At 37.9% G+C, this 24281-nt stretch overlaps 1 protein-coding gene across 1 annotated transcript; it reads left to right on the top strand.

Moving 5' to 3' along the window:
• Positions 1 to 11458: 11458 nt before the first annotated feature.
• On the top strand, positions 11459 to 13107 carry LOC104089478 (U-box domain-containing protein 21-like). The gene has a single exon (XM_009594393.4). It carries the CDS (start codon positions 11573 to 11575, stop codon positions 12911 to 12913), a length of 1341 nt encoding a protein of 446 aa, XP_009592688.1. The 5' UTR covers positions 11459 to 11572; the 3' UTR covers positions 12914 to 13107.
• The last annotated feature ends 11174 nt before the right edge of the window (positions 13108 to 24281 follow it).

Raw genomic sequence — 24281 nt, 5'->3', positions numbered from 1 at the left:
AGTACCAGATGAGTAGTCCCTCTTGACCTGATGATGGACTCACTGCTAGGAAACCACTCAAACATCCAATGTACATGTTCGTTCGTGAGATTGCTGAAGAAACGTATCCAACTTACATCATTTCCAGGTTATGGAAACCTGTCTGGATAAACGTCATTTTCTTTGGGTGATGGAAATCTATGTAGTCATTCAACATCCATCGCAGAAGATTTTGACGATACTCTCCTCTCTGAAAGTGTTCCAGCAACAAGACTTGTAGTAGCAAATTACAACCCTCAAAGTGTCCAAATCCCTACTTGCACCGATCTAGAGCGCGGTACATTTTAGCTAAGATCATAGGGATGATGGTATAAGTTTGTCCCTAGATGCCTTCCATCAAGGCACTGGCGACCATGGCTAAACGAGTATGAATCCTTACCCCATTCATTGGAAATATCAACAACCCCAAGAAGTAGACGATGAACATATAAACCCGACGGTGCATCCAACCAGTAATCCCGGACTATCCCATGGTAACTTGGCAAAGCCTCCTATTTCATCTAGGAGAGGAGTCATTTCTATATTGCCAAATCGAAAAACGACTCTTTTCTCATCCCAAAATATGGTAGCGTCCTCAATCAATGCCCTATTTGGTCGAATGTTTATTAAGGATGGAAGGTTACCAAGTACTTTTCTCACATGATTCTTGTCGCAAGGTGCAAGGTCTTTCCACCAGTCAAGTAGCAATGGTGGGATGTTTTGGACCATACAGAATCTGGGGACTTCATGCTTCATTTTTTGCAAGCAAACAAATGTTAGCCCTTTCCCCTTCCAGATTTGACTAGTTATACAATAATTATCAACACGTTGGCATATTTTCTCCAAGTAATGCACATAATATGATAATGTCCATTGGGATTGTGGAAATCCCGTCGGACTTTGGACAAGGTTCATCTTAGCGAGTTGTTACGTTAATAATGTTCCGACCCGTACTAGGTTTAGCATGATGCATGTACATTTTAAGTTGGAGTCGGGTTTCTAGAATGATCTAGACTGGTACTCCCAAGTAGACAACTTGAGAGGGAAAGGCACGGGACCGTCGATTGCACCGTTGATCGACTAGTCTACCGCAAATAAGCCTTTCCGATTTAAAAGGGTAATTTTCGGAAAAGCGCGGACACTCATCAAGTACCGCTATGTTGATAGTTGAGACGAGTGGAGTATGATGTGGAGCTTGATTTATGCATAAATAATAACACGTTGTCAAGTATTTGCGTGATATGTAAAAGCAGCAAATAATATAGCAAAGGTAAACATGGAAAGAATATAGAAGAAAGACAAAAGGAAGAAGTCAGTTTAGTTCTTAAAAAATATATGCGGGGATATAATAAAGCAGGTAAGAAAGTAGGAAAGGGAAAGGCATGATATAGCAATCTTAGTCAAGATGTAAAGAAATGAAGAGCGATCATAGTAAACAAAGGTGAATAGGTGAATGTATGTGCATGTCATAGTAAATTTTAAATAAAGGTGAATAAGGGATGTGCATGTCATAGCAAATTTTAACAAATAAAGATGAATAAGGGAAGGGATGTGCATATAGCAGCAGTTTTAAAACAAATAAAGAAAAAGAGAGTAATCCACAAAAGTCAAGTTCATTATGGTAAGAGCCTAAGTGTAATCCCCAGCAAAGTCGTCATGCTGTCGCGCCTCATTTTCTTGCGAAAGCGGGCCTCGACGTGTGATAACTTTTTTAAATGAGTAAAATACAAGAGTCGCCACCTAACGATTTTTAAGGTGCATTAGGGCACCTATTTACAAATAGCTTTGTTTGACTAGTCTGTGTCACCAATGATCGGGTAAGGGCTAAAATTACCTCAAAGAGAAGGTGTTAGGCACTCTTTGAGGTCCACAACTGTGGGTCCCGGCTGAACTTTAAACTATGTGGATTACGTGATTAGGCTAGGTGATTAAATAAACAAAAGGAAGTATAGAAGTCGAAAAGTCTTATCATAACACATTGGGAATTGGTACAAATCCTAAATGATTACATGGATACAAATGCATTGGTCTATGTTAAATGACTAAATGTAAATGCCAAGTATATAAAGGAAAAGGGGGTCCTAAGCTTTTTAGCCTAAAGGATCATCCCGTGCAACATAAATAATACTTCAAAACTCCCTTTAGATAGGGGTTGCTCATATTATTCAGCGGGCACAGACTATCATCTCCTGCTACCCGATTACTATGTTGAAGTTGTTTACTTAAAAGCGTTCTAATTCAAACTAAGTCGTACCATATGCATGCGCTACCCGTCCCATGCCTATGGTCCAGGAGGCTTTGGACCTACTATTTGGGTGATTCTAGACTTTACTTAGGTTTCTCAAAAAATGATTAAACTAAGCGACATTCAAAATAGATAGGACTTCACATAAAGACAATTAAAGGCCTAAGTTAGCCTCCACACATAACAACAAATGCACGCGGGCAGATTTCTGGTTATGCAGTAGACGATTTCTGAATTAAAACATATTTGGGTTGTTAAATCCTATAGGAATGGTTCCTATGTGAGTCTGATTAATATTATTCAGACAGTACTACAGAGTATAGGCCAGTTAAAGCATCGCAAGTCCTATAGGCATAATTTCTAATTGTTTACGCGATGAGGCAGTGAAGCGATATGAATTACCAGATTACTAGTGTTAATTTTATAAACATGCTTCTTAGGCGGACGTCAATGTCCTATAGGCATGGTTTCTAGTAGTTGAGATATGTTTTATATATTTATACCTACAGGCATGTCGTCTAAGTATGATAATAAAAATGACTGATTAATTGATTAGAATCCATAGTCATGATAACTAAAGGAGCAACGCACTAAAAGCAATAGAAGTAATTAATTGATCGATTAATTGAAAAACCTATAGACATAGTATCTAGATGGGCAGAAACAAATATGTGATATTTATTCTATAGACATGTTGTCTACATGTTGAATAGTAGATATGGAAACAATGCATCAATTATTTGAGTTGACATATTTTGACAAGTTAAATGAAGTGTGTGTACGTGAGTCCTATAGACATGATTTCTATTTATGTGCTGAAATAGAGCAAGTTTAACAAAATAGCACATAAAGAACTTAGACCATATAGGCATGTTTTTTTACCCTTTCATGCAAATATTGTAATGCCCCAGTACCTTTTTTATTAACTTCCCCATCATTCATCATTATAAGTTATTACACACCATATTGAGTGATTACAGGCACAAACATGAATACAGAATAACCCAGCAATACATCTGGGCCTTCAAACAGGCTTAGAACTTCATATGGACTGCATGTCCAAATTCCAAATGCAGACAACGCATCCCAGACTTTCAATACCACGACAGGTCCAATATACCAGGCCCAAATGAATGAATGACTTTACCCAAATGGATACCAAGTTCAGCCATACAAGCGACAAACTATTTATAGAATTAACTGGACATCTTAGACACTTAATTATTAAAGCTATAGCTAACAACATCCCTAGTTAAGACATATAAACAAGACTAGGCTAGATTGAAGGCACATAAGATACATATGAGGCAAGTTGAAGCTTGTAATTCAAGAATGATAGTTTAAGAATGACATAATTGACCACTATAGGATAATGAACCATTCCAAAAAGAGTTTCAAAGTAAAGCATGATCCAAAATTAGCCTAAAGGACTTTAGACATAAGAGCTTTACATGAAGGTCTAGCAGAATCAAGGATAGGAACAAGTGAAATAGTAGTCTACATATAGAAATTCTAACATGGGAGCCTAGTGAGCATAACAAATAGACTAGTGGGCATAGTCTATAATGGTTGACAAATAATCACATGGGAAGACTTACCATGCTTAGCATTAGTCATAACACCAAAGTTCAGAAACATTGCCAAAATTAACAGGAGAGGTAGGCATCAAGACTTAGACTAGTTGAACATATACAAAGAAAAGGCTATGTACAGAAATCTTTAGGCAATAATTGAGAAACACAAACTTGAACAAATATATTATGCTTTACAAGTAGCAAGGAAACATGTCATGATGGTTCAGAAGTTCAAGCAATACTAGCATTTAAAAGTTACATGAATAGATCAACCATAAAGAAATTAACAAGATGTAGAGGAATGACCCAATAGGAAATAATACATTAGGACAGATTCTGGGTGTGGACTAATCTATCATAAGAATCTGAAATAAACAGGGAGATGAACTCATGACAAGCAGCAGAATAACATTCAGCCATACACAAACATACTAAGCTAAGCAGGCTTAAAACAATACGTAACTTAGAGCTTTAGGCAAGTTCTGATGCTAGGAAATATAAGGCGGCTGGATAACTTCAAAGCAAAGAGGATCATAAACATAGTTGCATATTGGTTCATCTAAGTTTAAGTGGCATAGATATACAGAGCATGAACACAAGCACAAAAAAAATTGAAATTACGAGAGTCAAAGGTACTTACTAATTACAAATTAATGAGCAAACAAATGAGAAGAGTAATTTGCAGAGGTAATTCAATTAACAGTAACAAAGAGCAACAGGATCCCCAAATTCCCAGTGCGTTAGAGTTCCCCAAGGGTTTCGAATGAACCCCGAGCAGTGCTCTCACTGAGAAAGAACACAATCGAATTCGAATAGCCTTGGCTTTCAACCGGCCAAGGTCTCATATTTCAAAGTATAAAGAATGAGAATGAAAGAATAATAGTGATTCTGGTCCCCCCAAAAGGGAATTGGGAGGGGTTTATACAACATCAAAATTAAGTACCCGGCAAGGAAAGACAGTAAATTAAACACAAATAAGGAAAATGTAGCATGCAAAAATCAATTAGAATCAGTTTTAGGGCAAAATCTGGGAAACCCTAGTTTAGACGAAGAACAAAAAAGGAAAACAAGTCTCATTGGACCGGAGCCATGAGGCCTGGTAGTAGGTGTATATAGACGAAATATCACCTAATCACGAAGGTCTGGAGATGGTTGCTTGATTTAGGACCATATACTTGCCAACGATAGGCATGTATTATGTGATACCAATACTATGTAAATAACGGAGAGATCGAACATATATGGAAGAAAAATCGTGGGGAGATTCCATATTAGAACTAGAATTAGGGAAGATTTGAAGAGGCGACTGTTAGGGTTTGAGAGTAGAAGAAGAGAGCAGAGAGGATTTTAGGGCGGCGGTTTAGGGGAAATGGGTTAGGGATTCGGCTAATTAAAAGGGTAGGGTGATTATAGACCGTTGATCTTGAGAGATCAACGGTTAGGATCAAGGAATATGCGGGGCGGGTCGTCCAACGGGTCGTGATCGGATTATTTTAAAGAGGATCGTTTGGTTTGGGCTGGGGCGTTATTGGGCCGAGGTGTGGGCATTTGGGCTATTGAATTGGTTCGGAATTGGCTCCAAATTTTGGCTATAAATTAAATACATAAAATTATTTAAATAAAAATAATTAAAAAGTAATAAAATATTACTTATGCAATAAAATGATTAAGAATAATAGCTTAACATTGTAAAAAATATAAAAATGCTATTTTAGCATGAATAATGTAATGATTGTAATTATACATAGCATATAGGCTATTATTTCAAAATTATGTAAATAGCTTAAAAATACAAATATAATTATGTGAAATAAAGTAAAAAGAAATGTTATAAAATATATATTTGGGTGTATATAATAAATTTTGATGATTTAGTCATCACAAAATAATTTGAAGGGATGATTAATAAATAGTTGAATAATTTAAATACAGGAAAATCAATTTTAAAGCTTTATAAATTATAGAAAATACTTATATGACTCTTATAAATTAAATAATGATGCGAAATGCTATTTTGAAAGTATATATACTATTGAAAAAATATGAGGGTAAAATTGGGTATCAACAAATAGTACTAGTAGAGACAGACATATCACATCCCCTGCCTAATGGTCTTGAGCTACATACTACAGCTGGTGTTATTCATCAGAGTATAAAGTATGATTGGAAGCCAAAGTTTTGTGCTGATTGTGGTAAAGTCAGTCACACCACTGAGGAATGCAGAAAGAGTAAGACTCAAGAGAAAAATAATGGATTTGTTGAGCAACTAAAGAAGAACTAGGAAGAAGAGGAAGGTAGTGATTAAATGGGTGGCAAAGGACCAGATTAGTACTGCCACTAATCCATCTATTTCCACAGCACAAGAAAATGCCTCTGAACCACAGGAGACTAATGTTACTTTGGCAGAGGAGAAATTCCCAACTTTAGCATCACTTTTGAGGAAAGCGGGGTCACAAGATCATGGTAAAAGGATTGCTAATGGTGGACTCAATGATCACCTACAGCCAAATCTACCTAGTTGTTCCACTAGCTAGTGGGGAACCACCAACAGATTTGAGGTACTGACTCAAGGCCACATCTCACTGGCTGTGGGGGAGGGTGATACAAACCACCTCAGACCTCCATGATCATAAGCACCTAGAACATTAGAGGGCTATATAGGCCCTTTAAATAGAATGAGATGACTCTCTTTCTGAAGAAGTATAAAATATAAGTTATGGGGATTGTTGAGACAAGAGTAAAAGAGAATAAAGCTAGGAAGATTACTCAGAAGATAGCAAAGGACTAGCAAGCCAAGTACAACTATGATCATGCTTATAATGGTTGTATTTGGCTACTGTGGAAACCTCATATACAACTTCAGATATTAGAAGTAGATGCTCAGTTTATTTATTGTGAAGTGGAAGACTTTACCGGCCAAAAAAGGTTGATGCTCACTGTGATTTATGCAAGTAATGAGTTGATGCAGAGACAATAATTATGGGACAAGTTTGCTTCTATAGGATCTCAAATAACAACTGAATGGCCGGTATATGGTGATTTCAACAATGTTCTCTACTTAGAGGATAGAATTGAGGCCCCTGCCACACAGGCAGAGACTCAGGGCTTCAAGGAATTATTGGATCGACTGCAATTTACTCCTTTAAAGAGTACATGATGGTATTACACATGGTGTAACAAAAGAGATGATAATTCAAGAGTATATAGAAAGATTGACTGGGCCTTTGGCAATTAAAATTGTCTAATGAACTATAGCTATATTGAAGCAGAGTATTTGAATCCTGGAGTATCAGACCATTCACCAATCTTGCTAAAGTGCAGTTTTGTAGCTCAACAAAAGAAACTGTATCCTAGACCTTTCAAGTTATACTAGTTTCTCGGCACATGCGTTGCACGTGTGTATCAAGTTTATTAGTACACATTATTGTAAAGTAACATCTAAATTATTAGAGTAAAGTTTTTATAAAGTATGTATACATGAAAGAATGTAATATAATATTTTATGAGTGATAAATAGGGATTATCATTAATTAAATTATTTGTCTGAACCTACAAAGATGAACAATAAAATGTAATTAGATACATGTGATTTGCAAACGTATTTATGAATCTGAGGTTAAAAATTTGTTATTAAATGTATCTCACCTAATACTTCCTTATAGACGATATTCCGCGTGTATGTTCCTTTTATCCGTTTTAGTTGTTCTGTTATAACCAAGACTCTTGTTGTAGACATTGATATCCCTCTTGAAAGTGCAACGTAAAGTTGTCTATGTGAGAAAACATATTACATCACCCAGATTTTGCAGGAATTGTGAAAGAAGTATGGAGACAAGATTATAGAGATACATGGGTGTCCAGAACATGGTAGAAACTTAAGAGGTTGAAGGAGGCACTAAGGGATCTTAACACACACACATATGGCCTCCTATCAACAAAATCTTAATCAAGCCAAGCAGAAACTGGACTTAGCACAGTCCAATATCTCCCTACAACCACTATGACAAACCTTTATAGAACAGGAAAAGGCAGCTTTAATTGAAGTGGAAAGGTGGAGCAATGTGGAGGAACATGTCCTAAGGCAGAAATCTCGAGCCACATGGATACAGTATGGAGATACTAATACAAGATATTTTCATGCTCAGTAGAAGATGCACACTAGTGCTAACATAATTAATTATATATACAATGATGATGGCATCAAGATCACAGAACCAAAATATGTAGAAGAACAATTCCTCTCTTTCTTTACAAAGCTGATGGAAGAGTCATCAAACATTCTCCCTTGTTCCAATTTTGAGGTGATTAAAAAGGTACATGTCTGACAAGAATACAACAACTTGAGTTGATTAAGGAAATTACAGCAGAGGAAATCTTTGCTGCTATAAAGAGCATGCCAACTGACAAAGTCCCAGGTGTTGATGGATTTCCAATAAAATTCTTTACACAACATTGGGAAGAGGTAAAAAGTGATGTGCTTGAAGATGTACTAGGATTCTTTCAAAGAGGAAAAATGGACAATGTCATAAACTGTACTGCTATTACTCTGATTCCAAAAGTACCTACCCCAACACAAGTGAAGGACTATAGGCCTTTACCATGCTGCACAATATTGTACAAGATCATTACAAAAAAGATCACTAGGAGACTTAAGATAGTAATATGTGTTCTGGTTTGAGGATCTCTATCAAATTTCATTGAAGGTAGGAGTATCGCTAATAATATCCTATTCACTCATGAATTATTTAAAGGCTACAACAGGAAGGGAATTTCAGCAAGGTGTGTACTTAAAGTTGATCTTAAGAAGGCTTATGACACATTGGATTGGTATTTTTTGAAAAGGCTCTTGATTGAATTGGGCTTCCCACACAAGTTTATTGAGTGGATAATGAAATGCATAATAACTGTCACTTACTCTTTAACTTTGAATGGGGGACTTACTAAACCTTTCAAAGGACAAAGAAGAATAAGGCAAGGCGACCTTATATCATCTTACCTATTTATGCTTGCTATGGAATATCTACAGAGGGAATTTCATTAGTTGGCCTTGAACAAGGAGTTTTACTTCCATCCTAGATGAAAAAAGATGGGGTGATTCATGTATACTTTGCTGATGATCTTTTAATGTTTTGCAGGGTAGGACTTCCTTCTATTAGACTACTTCAATAGGCTTTTATGAAGTTCTCAAAGACCTAAGGGTTACAGGCAAATGCAGTTAAGAGCTCCATTTATCTTGCTGGTATTTCTGCAACTTTGAAAGAGGACATCTTACATGAGCTAGGATATAATGAGGGCACATTACCATTTAGATACCTTGGTGTACTACTAGCATCTAGGAAGCTGTCTATTCTCCACTGCTGGCCACTGGTGGAAAAGATCAATGGCAGAATAAATTGTTGGATATCAAAGTTTGTTGTCATATTCAGGAAGATTGCAACTTATTAAATGCGTGATCTTTGGAGTACAATCATACTGGGCACAAATATTCATATTGCCAAAGAAGGTGATGAAAATGATTGAAGCCACATGCAGGACATTCCTATGGACAGGCAAAACAGATATTTGTAGGAAAGTATTGGTGTCCTGGGAGAAGATATGTTTGCCACAAGCAACGGGGGACTGAATGTTATTAATCTGTACAATTGGAATAAAGCAATTGTGGCAAAACACCTATGGGCTATCACAAAGAAGAAAGATTGCCTCTGGATCAGGTGGATCCACGCTTATTACAATAAGCACCAGACTATAGATAATATATCCATACCCAAGAATGCAGCTTGGGTTGTGAGAAAAATTCTTGAGCTCATGAAACTTATTCTTGATCTACCTACCTTGCAAGATGACTTGGCTTCATGACTGATGCAATTGCAAAGCACTAATCAAAGATTCAGCATTAAGAAGTTATATCAGTTGCAGATTCCTCAATTCCAAAAGGTGCACCGGAAGAGCCTAACTTTACATCCTAGATACAAATTCAATTTATGGCTAGTTGTACAAAGTAGGTTACCTACTGTCGATATGCTACAGAAATTTTGTATTCAAGTTCCTCAAGCTTATGTCTTCTGTGGGCTGAATGATGAACATTTCGAGCATTTATTATTTAGTTGTGGTTACATTAAGAACATTTGGCAAAGGCTACTAACTTGTCTTGGATATCCCAGGCATATAACTACATAGCAGAAAGAGGTAAAATGGGTGGCCACATGTGCCAGGAAGAAGAAAGGCTTTGGGACAATTGTCTCAACTGTCTGGGATGATGGCATATCTTATATAGAGAGATAGGAACAAGAACAGATTTCAGAGTGGTAGCTCATCCCCGAATAGACTTTGTAGAGACATTGCAATCCACATACACATCAGAGGCAACTTATACCCCAGCTGGCAGAAGCACTTGGAGGCATTGAACTAGGTTCCATAACTCATTTTAGATTACATGTTTTGTCCAATGTAGTGTCTATTCTGCAAACTTGTATAGTCAATAGGATGTGTATAGGATATAGTTGGCATCAACATCTTGTACTGATCAAATTGTCCTGATCAGTAGAAAAGAGTAGAGTACTTAGTTGTCATACATTGCAAAAGAATTGGTCAGCAATTCCTGGTTTATACTGAACTTTTTTGGTTAAATAGAAAGTAAATTTTACCAACAAACAAAAACATAACGCTCAAATTTTTGTAGACTTATGCGATAACTCCGTCAATTATTAAGATTATATGAAAATCAATTACTTTAAAGTATAACCACTACAATAATAATAATAATTCCACTTTGGATAGCTTAACTGGATTTTATCTTATTAAAGATAAGCATCAAATACTCCTCTTTCATATAAAGTATTTCAGTTTTGAGATTTAAAAAGTTTTTAATCTTTAAAAAAAGAAGTGTTCCTCCCCTGAACTAGTGCAAAGAAAAATAAATAAAATAATATATTAATTATATCAAAACAAAAAAAAACAAAAAACAAAAAAAAGAGATCACAGGGTAGTGATGATTAGAGTAAGGTAGGGGTGACAAAATCATGAGTTACAAAATGATGCAGGAGTTGGGAATTTGGGATTAACAGATTGCAGTTGTGAACATTATAAAAGGGTTGAGCAAAATTATGTAACAAAATCCCTATAAAATCAGTTCTAACAAGATATAAAAATACTAGTACTTTTTCAAAAGACACGATAATATGATGGAAAACATGATAATATTACTTTTAACTCTAAAGCTGGAGGTCATATATAAAATACTTTTTAAAATAGGTGGAGTGAAAAGTGATAAATAGAACTTATAGGGGCTGGAGAAGTATATTTAGCCCAAAGAATAAATTGATCAAACAAAAAACGTTACCTCAAATCAGTCAGGTCAGTCCATCGACCCCATCCTTTGACGGACTCATTTTTCTATTTCTCTCGTCAAAATCAAACCCATTGATTCCTTTTATTTTAGTCTCTTTGGGTTCCTTTTACCTATTCAAATCGTTCATATTTGGTCAAATATTCAATTCCTCCTTCCCACGTTCTTGAACGTTTCTTTAGTTCATAATTGGACTAAATAAACTTGAAGTTTGAACCGCGTGACATCAAATTACAAATGCTATTAAATCAACACTTATATATATACCACCATCACCCCTTTACCTACTTGAATCTCATCACAAACAAAAGAAAACCAAAAAAACAACCCAACTCACTATTTTCTTTTCAAGATTCTAGTAAAGTTTGAGTATTTCATATTTGCAATTAAATGATGATTTCAACATGGAGGAAAAGGAGAACAGAAAAAAAGGTAGCAAAGAGAGGATTAGTGGAGGATATTACAAACATGGAGTTGGTGATTCCTAGACATTTCACATGTCCAATTTCCTTAGACTTAATGAAAGATCCAGTGACCTTGTCAACAGGGATCACATACGATAGAGAGAATATTGAGAAATGGATTGAGGCTGGGAATCAAACTTGTCCCATCACAAATCAAACATTGAGAAATGGTGAACCAATTCCAAATCACAGCATAAGGAAAATGATCCAACAATGGTGTGTTGAGAACAAGGATCATGGGATTGAAAGAATTCCAACTCCAAGAATTCCTGTGACATCGTCCGAGGTTGTTGAACTACTTGCAAAAATAAGCAAAGAGATTCATGACTTAGAGTTGTGCGGAGAATTAGTGTCCAAAGTGAAGAAGTTGGTGAATGAAAGTGAGAGGAACAAACGGTGCTTTGTTACCAATGGTACTGCACAGGTTTTATCAGCTGCATTTGTTGCATTTTCAGAGGAAATTAATATGAGAAATGCTTCAACAGGGGAAGTGATCTTGTCAATTTTGACGACTATATTGCCTCTGGATGGGGAGTCCAAGTCGAATCTTGGATCGATTTCATCGTTACGTTGCATGGTGTGGTTCTTGAAGAATGGGAGTTTATCAAGCAGGAGAAATGCAGTTTTTGTGCTAAAAGATATCTTGAAAATGGAGGAACAAGACAAGGTTGAAATCTTGTTAGGAATGGAAGGAGCTTTAGAAGGCTTAGTGAAACTTGTGAAAGAGCCAATATGTCCTACTACTACAAAAGCTTCTTTATTAGCAATCTACCACATGGTTAATTCATCACATTTGTCGTCGTCTTTCGCCAACAAGAAGGCTCAATCAAGATTTGTTGATCTGGGGTTAGTTGAATTGCTGGTAGAGATGCTTGTTGATTGTGATAAGAGCATATGTGAAAAGGCATTAGGTGTTTTGGATGGAATTTGCAGCTCTATAGAAGGAAGAAAAAGGGCTTACAGTTATGCTCTAACTGTGCCTGTTTTGGTCAAGAAATTGCTGAGAGTTTCAGATTTGGCAACTGAGTTTTCAGTTTCAATTCTATGGAAGATTGGGAAGAATGAGAAGAGGGAAAATGGAGGTGATGTTCTTGTTGAAGCTCTAAAACTTGGTGCTTTTCAGAAGCTTTTGCTGCTGCTACAAGTTGGTTGTAGTGAAACAACAAAAGAGAAGGCTAGTGAGTTGTTGAAGTTGTTGAATGTGCATAGGGATAGAGCAGAGTGTGTTGATTCATTGGACTTCAAGAGTCTCAAAAGGCCATTCTGAACCTTGGCTTAGACACTGTTTAGATACATGTTTCATTTTTACTGTATAAAGGTACACAAAAAAACAACAAAGGAGGGAAGTTGTTCAGAATACACTTCTGATTATCATTATATAGATACATATGCCGATGAATTAAGATGCAATATGAATTTATACATTAAATGTTTGTATGGAGGGCCCTTCTCTCCAAGTGATATCTGTTTGCCATATATTTGATGTGAGGGTTTGTGCTTCTGAAATAATAGTGATAATAAAGAAATAAGCCCAATTTGACAATTCGTTTGTCTTTTCTCATATACCCATTTCTCCCGAGAAGGAAATTAAGAGAAAGATAAAAGAATATTGAAGAGGACACAAATTTGGTCTCTTTGGTTTTCCAACTTAACAATGAGCAATGTAAAAAAGGTTTCAATTTATATCACATACTTTTTTTATTAGTTCGTTCCAAAAAAAATAATATATTTCTTTATTTAAAAATAATTTAACTTTAAACTTTTTATTTTTTACCTTAAATGATGAGTTTTTATAGCCATACAAATATCATGGTCTCACAAATCTTTTACATCTCTTAAGTTTTTAGAATCACAAATTTCAAAAGATATTTTTTGAACTTCGTATCGAATTAAACTACTTTATATAGATTGAAGGGAGTACTTGTAATGGAAAGTATTTAATTTGCACGTAATATTCCTATTACTAGAGGTGTCAATAGATCTTTAAAAACTGACTATATCGACCAAACCAATTATTAAGTTTATTTTAATAAAACTGTAATTTTTATATAAACTTATAATTGTACCTAATAATAGAGTAGGTTTTCAATTTTATAAAAATAAATCTAAAAAATACCGAACTGTTCCGAATAAATTTATATATAAAAATATATTTTATATTCATTAAGTTTTTTTTCTTGGGTCTTGGGATTATGGAAATGGTTACAAGTGGCCAAATAATCCCAACTTCTAATATTGAAACTAAATTAGTTCTAAGCTTGAGTAGCAAGTCACTAGGTATTCCAATGATCTTCAGTAGCAAGCCACAAGGTATTGGATATCTTTCCTCTCGTATAATTTAGATCTCTCTTGTTGGATTCTAATCTTTTAATAAGCTCTATTCTTGAGTCCCAACTCGATTAGTATCTTTCCACTCGTATTATTTATAGTATCTTTATTCTGGACATTTTTCATGTTCCTTTGATCATCACTTTTAAAATAGAAAAAATGTATAGAGAGTTTTGCCAAAGTCCTATGCAAGCACACATTATCGAATTCTAACTTCGACTATCGACTCTTGCATGACATTTTTAAAAAATACCGAAAAATTAATCGAACCGTATCGTACCGATACCGAAGAGAAACCGAGATGATTGAGACGGTTTCGAAAAATCTAATTTTGATTATACAAAATGGAATAAGCGAAAATTTGATATGATACAAATTTCATAAAATAACATGCCGAACTGAACCATTGACACTCCTACCTGTTACATAATACATGCCAGTATGTGAATTGGTAAGAGATTAGGGACTTGGCAGCAAAAACAAAAAAAAGAAAAGAAAAGAGGTAATCGATAAAAGGAAAATAAGGATGATAAATATGAGTCTTGGGTCAAATTTCTGTACCTAGAGCCTAATAGGAATTGAACTAGCTGCAAAGCTCCAGGTAATAAAGGTTTGATTATCTAGAAATTTCAACAAGAATCTCTGTTCCCCAAAAGGGACCAAATCAATTATATTAAAATTAAAGGTGATGGCTTGTCCTAGTTGACGCCTTTTGCTGACTCTTTTTTTTTCTTCTAAATTTCTGAATTGGGATCAATAAGACAATTTAATTTGCATGTCTTTCTTGTCCAGGAAACACATATCTAATACATTCTCATTTCTGCTGCAGATGCAATTTATCATAATGTTTCTAATTGTCAATTGTAATTTATTACTATCAGGTTCAATATGTCCATATATGCATGCACAAAATGCATGTCTAGTCTTGCCAAGACTGTTTTTTCTTTTCCTTTTGCCTTTGGTAAGAAAACTAACTATGCATTTAACATTAATAATGTTCCTGATTACAACATATGCTTACAACAAATGCTCCACTTTGCGTTCATACAAGTCAAGATCGCTGTCATTCACGGAAAAAAAACTTACTCGCCTGGTATTTGCATCTACCACTTAATTAATGCAAACATAAATATTTTTCAATTAATCATGGTTAAGTAATTTTTTACTTTAATTTGTGGCTCTTAAAGTTAAATTTCTTGATTTTGGTGTAAATATTAGATGCCAGTAAGTATTTTCCACATTTGGAAGTTTGCAGAATTCTGGTATGTTCATTTCCACGGCCTTTAGTATTCTTTTTTGGCATATAGAGCCATCAAGCTGATTTGAATTTATTCATGGTATCAAATGAATTTGAAATTCCTAAAAAGACATATAGTATTTGTTTAATATAGCTGTGTTGATCATTAGAGTTCATCTACTTTCTTTGTTCTTTCAGTTTGTTTTATTTAAACCCTGCAGAATTTGAAATTTAATAATGCTAACATGAACACAGATAAGTCATTTTAGATCATTGAATTTTAACCTGAATGAATATCCAAATGCATTGCTAGTTAGGCATGTCAAATCCATCATTTGAGACATTCTTTGGCACAACAAAATCCACAGTCTAGGATTAATTCTCTGCATTCGAAATGACATGTTCTCCACTTCTACACCTAGCTAGGACTTAAAATAGAGTAGCAAATCTGTATCATCATTCACGTGGAATTTGAAAGTACAAGAGGGGTGAATGGTAACAGATATAAAAATCTTAGTTTACTATGTAGGAATTTAGTCGGTTAGACTTTACACAGTGATAGATCGCAGTAGAAATAAATTGAGGAGAAAGAAAGGTAAAGAAGACACAATAATTTTTATATTGGTTCAGTACCGATGTGGTACCTACGTCCAGTTCCCTTGGTTCACAAGGGTTCTCTTAGATCTTTTAGTAAGTATTTACAACAGTGATAGTTTTAGTACGTTCACCACCAACGATATACATCAACAGTGATTCTTTCTAATGTTGACACAACTCTCGTTTTGTTTTCTAACTCTTCTTATCTTTTGTGACACTTGTAGACTCAAAAATACAATGTTTGTACTAAGAACTAGAAAGGCGCAGAAACAGATGATGTAGTTGCGTGCCTTTGGATGTTCTTCTACGTCTTCCTTTATAGCCCGATGAGTCTTTTATTTCCTTGTCTTCTGGGATTGTATTACAGTAATTATTGGAGACCTTTCCTTGTGAGGCATAGACATCTAAGAGTGAGACCCAAGGGTAGCCTCATGAATCTAGCTTGAAAGGGTAGCTAGATTCATCCTTAATCTTGACGAATTGCTTCCTCCATTTCGATCTCCTTGATTTGAGCTTCCGCAGATTGTTCTAGATTTGGTCCGTGATTAGTTCTCTTTCCATTCTTGTGCGCTTGAGGATCTTTGACAGGGCTGACTGATTAACTTTCCTTCTTTGTTTTTTGATTGATTGATTCATTTTCCATGTAAGACAAAGTTCAAAATACATAGTTGTTGAGTATCTTTCCTTTCATCAGTGTCGTTGCTTTCCAGATCTGTACAAAATGAGATGCCATTAGTCAAGACTTCTTTAGATTCTTGACCATTATTAAAATTCTAGACTTAACAATCTCCCACTTTTTGATGATGACAATAATCTAAAAAGAGTTCGACTAATTTATGGGTACTTTCCTTTTATGAGTGTACTCTCCCTATCTTGGAGCTCTTCCTTATTTGTTTCTCCCCCTGTCTTTGTACTCTTTTTCTTCTCCCCCTTTGACATCAATCAAAAAAGAGCAAGAAGAACAATAGCTAATAATAGTAATAGTTAAGCAGGCAAAAATTATATACAGCTAGCAGTTATACTTCGCATAGTCGACTGACATGCTCATCCAGACACAACCAAAAGAAACAGTTTTAACATTCACCACATAAAACAAAAAATAAAAAGATTGTCTAAGCATCCCAAACACTTAATTCCTTCCAAGGAAATACTTCAGGGTGTTGATCACTTTGGTGCATAAACTGTCATAGGAGGCATCAATATCTTTGGTGACTTTGGTCAGCTTCTCAGTTACGTCCTGCATAGCCCTAATTCCTTGCCTCCTTGTGTCTTGGAGAGTGATCCTTAGCTTAGCCACATCTGCTCCAGTTTCCTTGGTTACTGCCCTGATCTTGTACAACTGGTCCTGCATGGAGATTAGTAATTCCTTGATACCTGCTATGTTTTGATGCATTAGTAGCAGTTGATCTGAGGAAGAGGATTTGCTGGCTTCAAATTTAATCCCTCCAGTGCTCTGATGAGGGATGAACTCAGGTGCTTTGTCTTTCTTAAGCCATGCTCCCCCAATCAAGGTATATCCCATCATGGAAAAAGAAGTCTTGTCATATGTGCCGGAGATAGTTTTAGGAGCATAGAGGGACATATCCACTTTCATAATTTTCAAGATGTGAGAGATTAGTAAACCATAGGGCAAACTGTTCGCAGAAGATGAGACATCCCTGATGCTTTCAAGCATGTACTGATGTACCTAGGCAAACAATTGATGGCCTTCCCATTTACAAAATAGTTCAAAATAAACACATCTCTGAAAGACAGAGTACTAAGAGAACCAGTACGGGGTAGCAAAGTGGTAGCGATAATGTGGGCTAGTACGCAGTATTTAAATTTCAAACTTTTTGGACCAATATCAAGGGGTTTTTAGACAACATACTTTTGACTTCCTCAAACGACACTTCAAAATTATCTGGCCAGGAGTGTTGCACAAAAACACTATACCCAACAAACTTTGTTGCAAAGATTTTCTCAAACGCATAAGAGTCAAGAATAATATGAGTTCCTAAAACTATGGATTCTAGATTAGGCACACATGGCTTGCCCTGCATCCGTAATACACCGTCATCTCCAATAGTGACCTCATTGGCATCGCCGTGCTGAACTATGTCCTTGAGGACAAGCAAATGGGGGTCGTCATATTGACTCTCTCTGATACGATCATAAAGAGAAGAACGGAAAACCACACAAGCCAAAACTCGGCTCGGCTCAGAAACATCCAATCTAACAAACTGGTTGGCCAAGGCCTGAACATCCAAGGAAAATGGCCTCTCTGCTACCGGTAGATATGCTAAGCTACCCAAACTCTCTGCCTTGCGACTCAAAGCATCGGCCACCACATTCGCCTTTCCGGGATGATATAGAATGGTGATATCATAGTCTTTAAGCAACTCTAACAACCTCCGTTGCTGCAAGTTAAGATTCTTCTGTTGGAACAGATGTTGTAGACTCTGGTGGTCTGTGTAGACCTCACAAGGGACACCATACAAATAGTACTGCCAGATCTTCAAGGCATGAATAATAGCTACTAACTCAAGGTCGTGAACATGATAGTTCTTCTCATGTACCTTCAGTTGTCTAGACGCTTCGGCAATCACTCTACCATCTTGCATCAACACCGCGCCGAGACCACTACGCGAAGCATCATAGTACACATTATAAGACCCCGAATCCGAAGGCAACACCAACACTGAGGTTGTGGTCAAAGCTGTCTTGAGCTTTTGAAAGTTATCCTCACACTCCTCGGTCCACCTGAACGGAGCACCCTTGTGGGTCAGTCTGGTCATAGGTGATGCAATAGACGAGAAACCCTCTACAAATCGGTGGTAATACCCCGCCAAACCAAGAAAACTCCGGATGTCCGTAGCTGAAGACGGTCTGGGCCAACTATTCACTACTTCAATCTTATTCGTATCCACCTTGATCCCCTCACTCGACACTACATGACCCAAAAATGCCACCGAATTAAGCTAAAATTCACACTTTGAAAATTTTGCATATAACTTTTTTTTTCTCAAGGTTTGAAGTACGGTCCTCAAGTGTTGCTCATGACCTTCCCGGTGCCAGGAGTACACCAGAATGTCGTCAATAAACACAATGATGAATGAGTCAAGATAGGGCTGAAATACATTGTTCATCAAGTGCATGAATGCTGCTGGGGAGTTGGTCAGCCCAAAAGACATCACAAAGAACTCGTAATGACCATACCGAGCCCTGAAGGCAGTCTTCGGGATATTTGGCTCACAAATATTCAACTGATGATAGCTTGAATACAAGTCAATCTTGGAGAACACTCTAGCACCCTGTAATTGATTAAATAAGTCTTCAATACATGGCAATGGATACATGTTATTCACTGTAACCTTGTTCAATTGGCGATAATCAATACACATACGCATAGAACCATCCTTCTTCTTTACAAATAAGACTGGAGCACCCCAAGGTGACACACTGGGCTGAATGAAGCCCTTATCAAGCAACTCTTGCAATTGTTCTCTTAACTCTTTCAATTCTGCAGGGGCCATATGATAGGGTGGAATAAAAATGGACTGAGTGCCCCGGTAACAAATCAATGCCAAAATCGACATCCCTGTCGGGCGGCATGCCCGAAAGATCTGCCGGAAATACATCTGGATAATCCCTCAATATCGAAACTGACTCCACGGTAGGAGTATCAACACTGACATCCCTCACGAAAGCTAGATAAGCATTATACACATTCTCAACCATACGCTGAGCCTTTAGAAATGAGATAACCATGCTAGGAACATAGTCTAAAGCACCTCTCCACTCTATCCATGGTAATCGTGGCATAGCCAGCATTACGGTCTTGGCGTGACAATCGATAATAGCATGATAAGGCGACAACCAGTCTATGCCCAAAATAGTATCAAAATCTACCATACTGAGCAATAATAGATCGACTTTGGTCTCAAAATCACCAAGGACAACTAAACACGACCGATACACACGGTCAACAACAATAAAATCTCCCACAGGTGTGGACACATAGATAGGAGAACTCAAAGAATCACGGGATACACCCAAATGCGGAGCGAAATAAGATGACACATAGGAATAAGTGAAACTTGGATCAAATAAGACTGATGCATCTCTATGACAGACTAGAACACTACCTGTGATGACTGAGTCAGATGCAACTGCCTCTGTCCTAGCAGTAAGAGCATAATATATGGCCTGGCCTCTCCCTCTAGGGCAACCTCTACTTGCTCGACCTCCACCTCTAGCCAGCTGTGCAGGTGGAGTGGAAACTGGTGCGGCGATCATGGACTGAGAAGCGTGAGGACCCGGTGGAATACGCGGAGCCTGAGTAGTCGGTGGAGGTGCACCCCTCATGAGTCTGGGGCAATCCCTCACCATATGATGAGTGTCACCATACTCAAAACAAGCTCTCGGAGGACGTGGCGTCTATGGCTGGCTCGGGCTTGATCGGCTGGACTGATCACTGAAAGCACACCCTGCAGGAGGTGCATTAGACAATGGTGGTGCATAATAGGGAGCCTAAGGCTTAGGAGTGGCTGGAATACTGCTGGAGTTTGGAAGTGCTGAATGAATATGGTGACTCACATAGCCCCTACCATGACGAGCTGCAACAGGGGCACGGGTACCACTATATGTTCCAAAATCTCGAGGCCTCTTGTACTCCACCTCCTCTCTCTTTCGAATCAACATGCCCTCCAATCTCCTAGCGATCCCCACTACTTGCTGGTATACGATGTCCATCTCCAACTCTCGGTCTATGCTAAATATGATACCGGGGTTAAGCCCCTCGATAAATCGATGGAGGCTGGAAGTGCTGAATGAACATGGCGACTCACATAGCCCCTACCATGATGAGCTGCAAAAGGGGCACGGGTACCACTTTATGTTCCAGAATCTCGAGGCCTCTTGTACTCCACCTCCTCTCTCTTTTGAATCAACATGCCCTCCAATCTCCCAGCGATCCCCACTACCTGCTGGTATGCGATGTCCATCTCCAACTCTCGGGCCATGCTAAATATGATACCGAGGTTAAGACCCTCGATAAATTGATGGACTCGCGCTCTAATAGTAGCAACCAAGGCTGGTGCATGCTGCCAAATCACTGAACCGGACCGCATACTCCGACACGATCAAAGAACCCTAGTGCAACTGCTCAAACTCTACGTGCCATGCATCTCTGAGACTCTAGGGAACAAACTCCCTCGAGAACATATCTGAAAACTGAGTCCAGGTGAGTGAAGCTACCTCGGCCGGACTACCCAACTCATATGATCGCCACCACTGATAAGTCCCCTTAACCTGAAATGTAGTGAAAGCAACCCGACTAGACTCCACAATACCCATAGTACGGAGGATACGGTGGCACTCCTCAAGAAAACCCAGGGCATCCTCTGACACCAACCCGCTGAAAGTAGGAGGGTGGTACTTCTTGTACCTCTCAAGCCTGAGCTGCTCCCCCTCGGAAACTGCTGCCGTAACCTCGGGCTGAAGTGGGGATATCGGTTGCACTGGTTTGACCCCTGGGACCTGGTCAACCTGGACCCGCTGCTCTGGGGTACGGGTGGCGGGAGTCTGTGCTCCTCCCCAGGATTGAGATGTGGCAGGAGCAAGTGGGATCAACCCTGCCTGAGCTAAAGTGTCGAACATGCTCAGAAACTAGGCGAGAGTCTCCTAGAGTGTTGGGGCAGTAACATGCGTCTCACGTGCCTGCCTTCCAACTGGAGCTATTGGTGGCTCAAAGAAGTGAGGATTTTCCTAACAGTTCCATAGCCTCCCGAACATAAGTACATACGTCTCTGTACCAATCCGCGAGACTCTACTAAAACTGTTTGTTAACACCTATGAACCTAGGGCTCTGATACCAACTTGTCACGACCCCAAATTCCCTCCGTAGGATATCGTGAGGACACCTATTGTCTAAGACTAGGTAAGCCTAGCAATATGCGGAAACATTAAATAAGAGATTTAAAACTTGAACATCCCAACAATTTCATAAATAAAATCTACCAAACTCAATACGTACAATCCCAAAACCTGGTGAGATATAAGTCACAAGCTCTAGATACAGTACCGAACAATCCTATACATCAGTGTCTATAAAAATATAAAGAAATAAGAAAGGGTAGGGTAGAAAGGGACTCCGAGGCCTGCGGTACCCAGTAAGTGCCAAGTATAACCTCGGTAGAGTAGCGACGGGGTCAGGTCAAGGCTCTACAGGAGATAATAAGAAACAAGACATAAGATATAACGATATAATGGTAATTACAAGGAAGTGAAACAATAAAGAATTTACGGAAAGATAACAACATGGAATCAAGACAGCTAATACAACATGAAAGGAAAACAAGGATTTTACATGTTAAGGAAAATAACAACCAAACCAAATTCAGCAAAGAGAGAAAGATCAACAGGGGCACTCCCGAAGTACCGCCTCGTAGTCCCAAATCATAAAAATAAATCACAGTCTTTCCTTATATCACCGCGGGGGCCTTTACATTTAGTTTTGAAAATTATTTTTTCCGAAATAGTACCCCGCGCTTTAGTCCACCTTATCACATCGCATGTCTTCTAACAGTTCCCCTACTAGCCACGCGTATCAAGCTCACATTATCTCACAGCATGCGTTTTCACACCCAAATCTTATACCACCGCATGCGTATCAATAATAACAACGGCATGTCAGAAAACCTCGTGCAACTAGTAACAACAACACGGTAGAAACCTCGTGCAAACATCCAAATAAACCTCTCAATAATAACACAAATGCAAAAACATAACAACTCAATAAAATAATGTTTCACAACTCACACTTTGCTCAATAAAAACCACGGCCTTTGCAACTCAACAACAAGATATTTCAAGGATAGCAAATTTCAAGTAAAGAATCCCACAGTTAAATAATGAATATGGAATTAAGAAAGCAAGTAATTCAACTAAACAGGTAGTACAAGTTGCAAATAAAAGATAAGACAAGTAGACATGTGAAATTAGACTAAACATGGTGACTATAACATGATAAAGTAACTCAATTAAAGCATGAAAAGGAAACTCAATATTTAGCCCGTGTATGCACTCGTCACCTTACGTACACGGCACCCACATATCACAGTTATCACAACAATACCAAATTCTAAGGGAAATTTTCCCCACACAAGGTTAGACAAGTCACTTACCTCAAATCACGCGAAATCAATCAACTAGAATGCCTTTCCCTCGATTTTTCAACTCCAAACGGCTCGAATCTAGCCAAAACAATTTCATACTATAAATATAACTATAGGAAACTAATTCAAATAATGAAATTATGATATTAGCAAAGAATTAAAAAATTATCCCAAAAAAGTCAACCCGGGCCCGCGTCTCGGAACCTGACAAAATTATAAAATCCGAACACTCATTCGATATCAAGTCCAACCATACAAGAATTATTCAAATCCGACCTCATTTCGCATTTCAAAACTCAAAAAATTAGTCTAAGAACATCTACACTTTTCCCCAATTTTCCACCCCAAATCCCTAATTACATGATACAATCAATGATAGATTAGTGGAATTTTATCAAAATCGAGTTAAGAACTCTTACCCCAACAATCCCTCTGAAAATTCCTCGAAATTTCGCCTCAAATCGAGCTCTCTAAGTCCAAATTGTGAAATATAAAATAAACCCTAGATTTTGAACTTAAGTTTGTTGCCCAGTGATTCCTTCTTCGCGAACGCGGAAATTGCCTCGCGTTTGCGAAGCACAAAATGCTACTGCCCAGTTTTTCTGTTACGCGAACGCAAAGACCCACTCGCGAACGCGATGACCAAAAGATCCTAGGCTTTACAAACGCAAAGCCTCACTCGCGAGCGTGTAAACCAACGTGTCTGGTCCCCCCAGCCTGCCTCTCTTCTTCGCGAACGCGAAGAACAAATATCACCTGCCTCCTAGGTACCCTTCATAAACGCGAGAACTCTCTCGCAAACGCGATGAAGGAAAACAGACATCAGAAAATTCAGTAGCTTCAGCAATTCTTCAATGACCCAAAATGCGCCAAACATGGTCTGAATCACACCCAAGGCCCCCGGGACCTCAACCAATCATACCAAAAAGTCCTAAAATATCATACGAACACGCTCGAAGCGTCAAATCACATCAAACAACATTAGAATCACGAATCGTGCATCGATTCAAGGCAAAGAACTTATGAACTTCCGAATTCTGAAACCAACGCCGATTCATACCAAAACAACTCTGATTGACGCCAAATTTTGCATACAAGTCATAAATGTCATTACAGACCTAATCAAACTTTCGAAATCGGAATCCGACCCCGATATCAAAAAGTTCACCCCCGGGCAAACTTTCCAAAAACCTTCCAACCTTTCAACTTTCGCCAATTTACACCAAAACAACCCACGGACCTCCAAATCGACATCTGGGCATGCTCGTAAGACCAAAATCCTCCTACGGAGCTATGAGAACCAACAAAATTTTATT

Source organism: Nicotiana tomentosiformis, chromosome 11, assembly GCF_000390325.3.
Source record: "Nicotiana tomentosiformis chromosome 11, ASM39032v3, whole genome shotgun sequence".
Classification (NCBI taxonomy): domain Eukaryota; kingdom Viridiplantae; phylum Streptophyta; class Magnoliopsida; order Solanales; family Solanaceae; genus Nicotiana; species Nicotiana tomentosiformis.
This window is presented reverse-complemented; position numbering and strand designations above follow the sequence as displayed.

What these genes read in the sequence shown, in the direction of transcription:
- LOC104089478 (XM_009594393.4), top strand. Translation starts at nt 11,573, where the DNA reads ATGATGATTTCAACATGGAGGAAAAGGAGAACAGAAAAAAAGGTAGCA.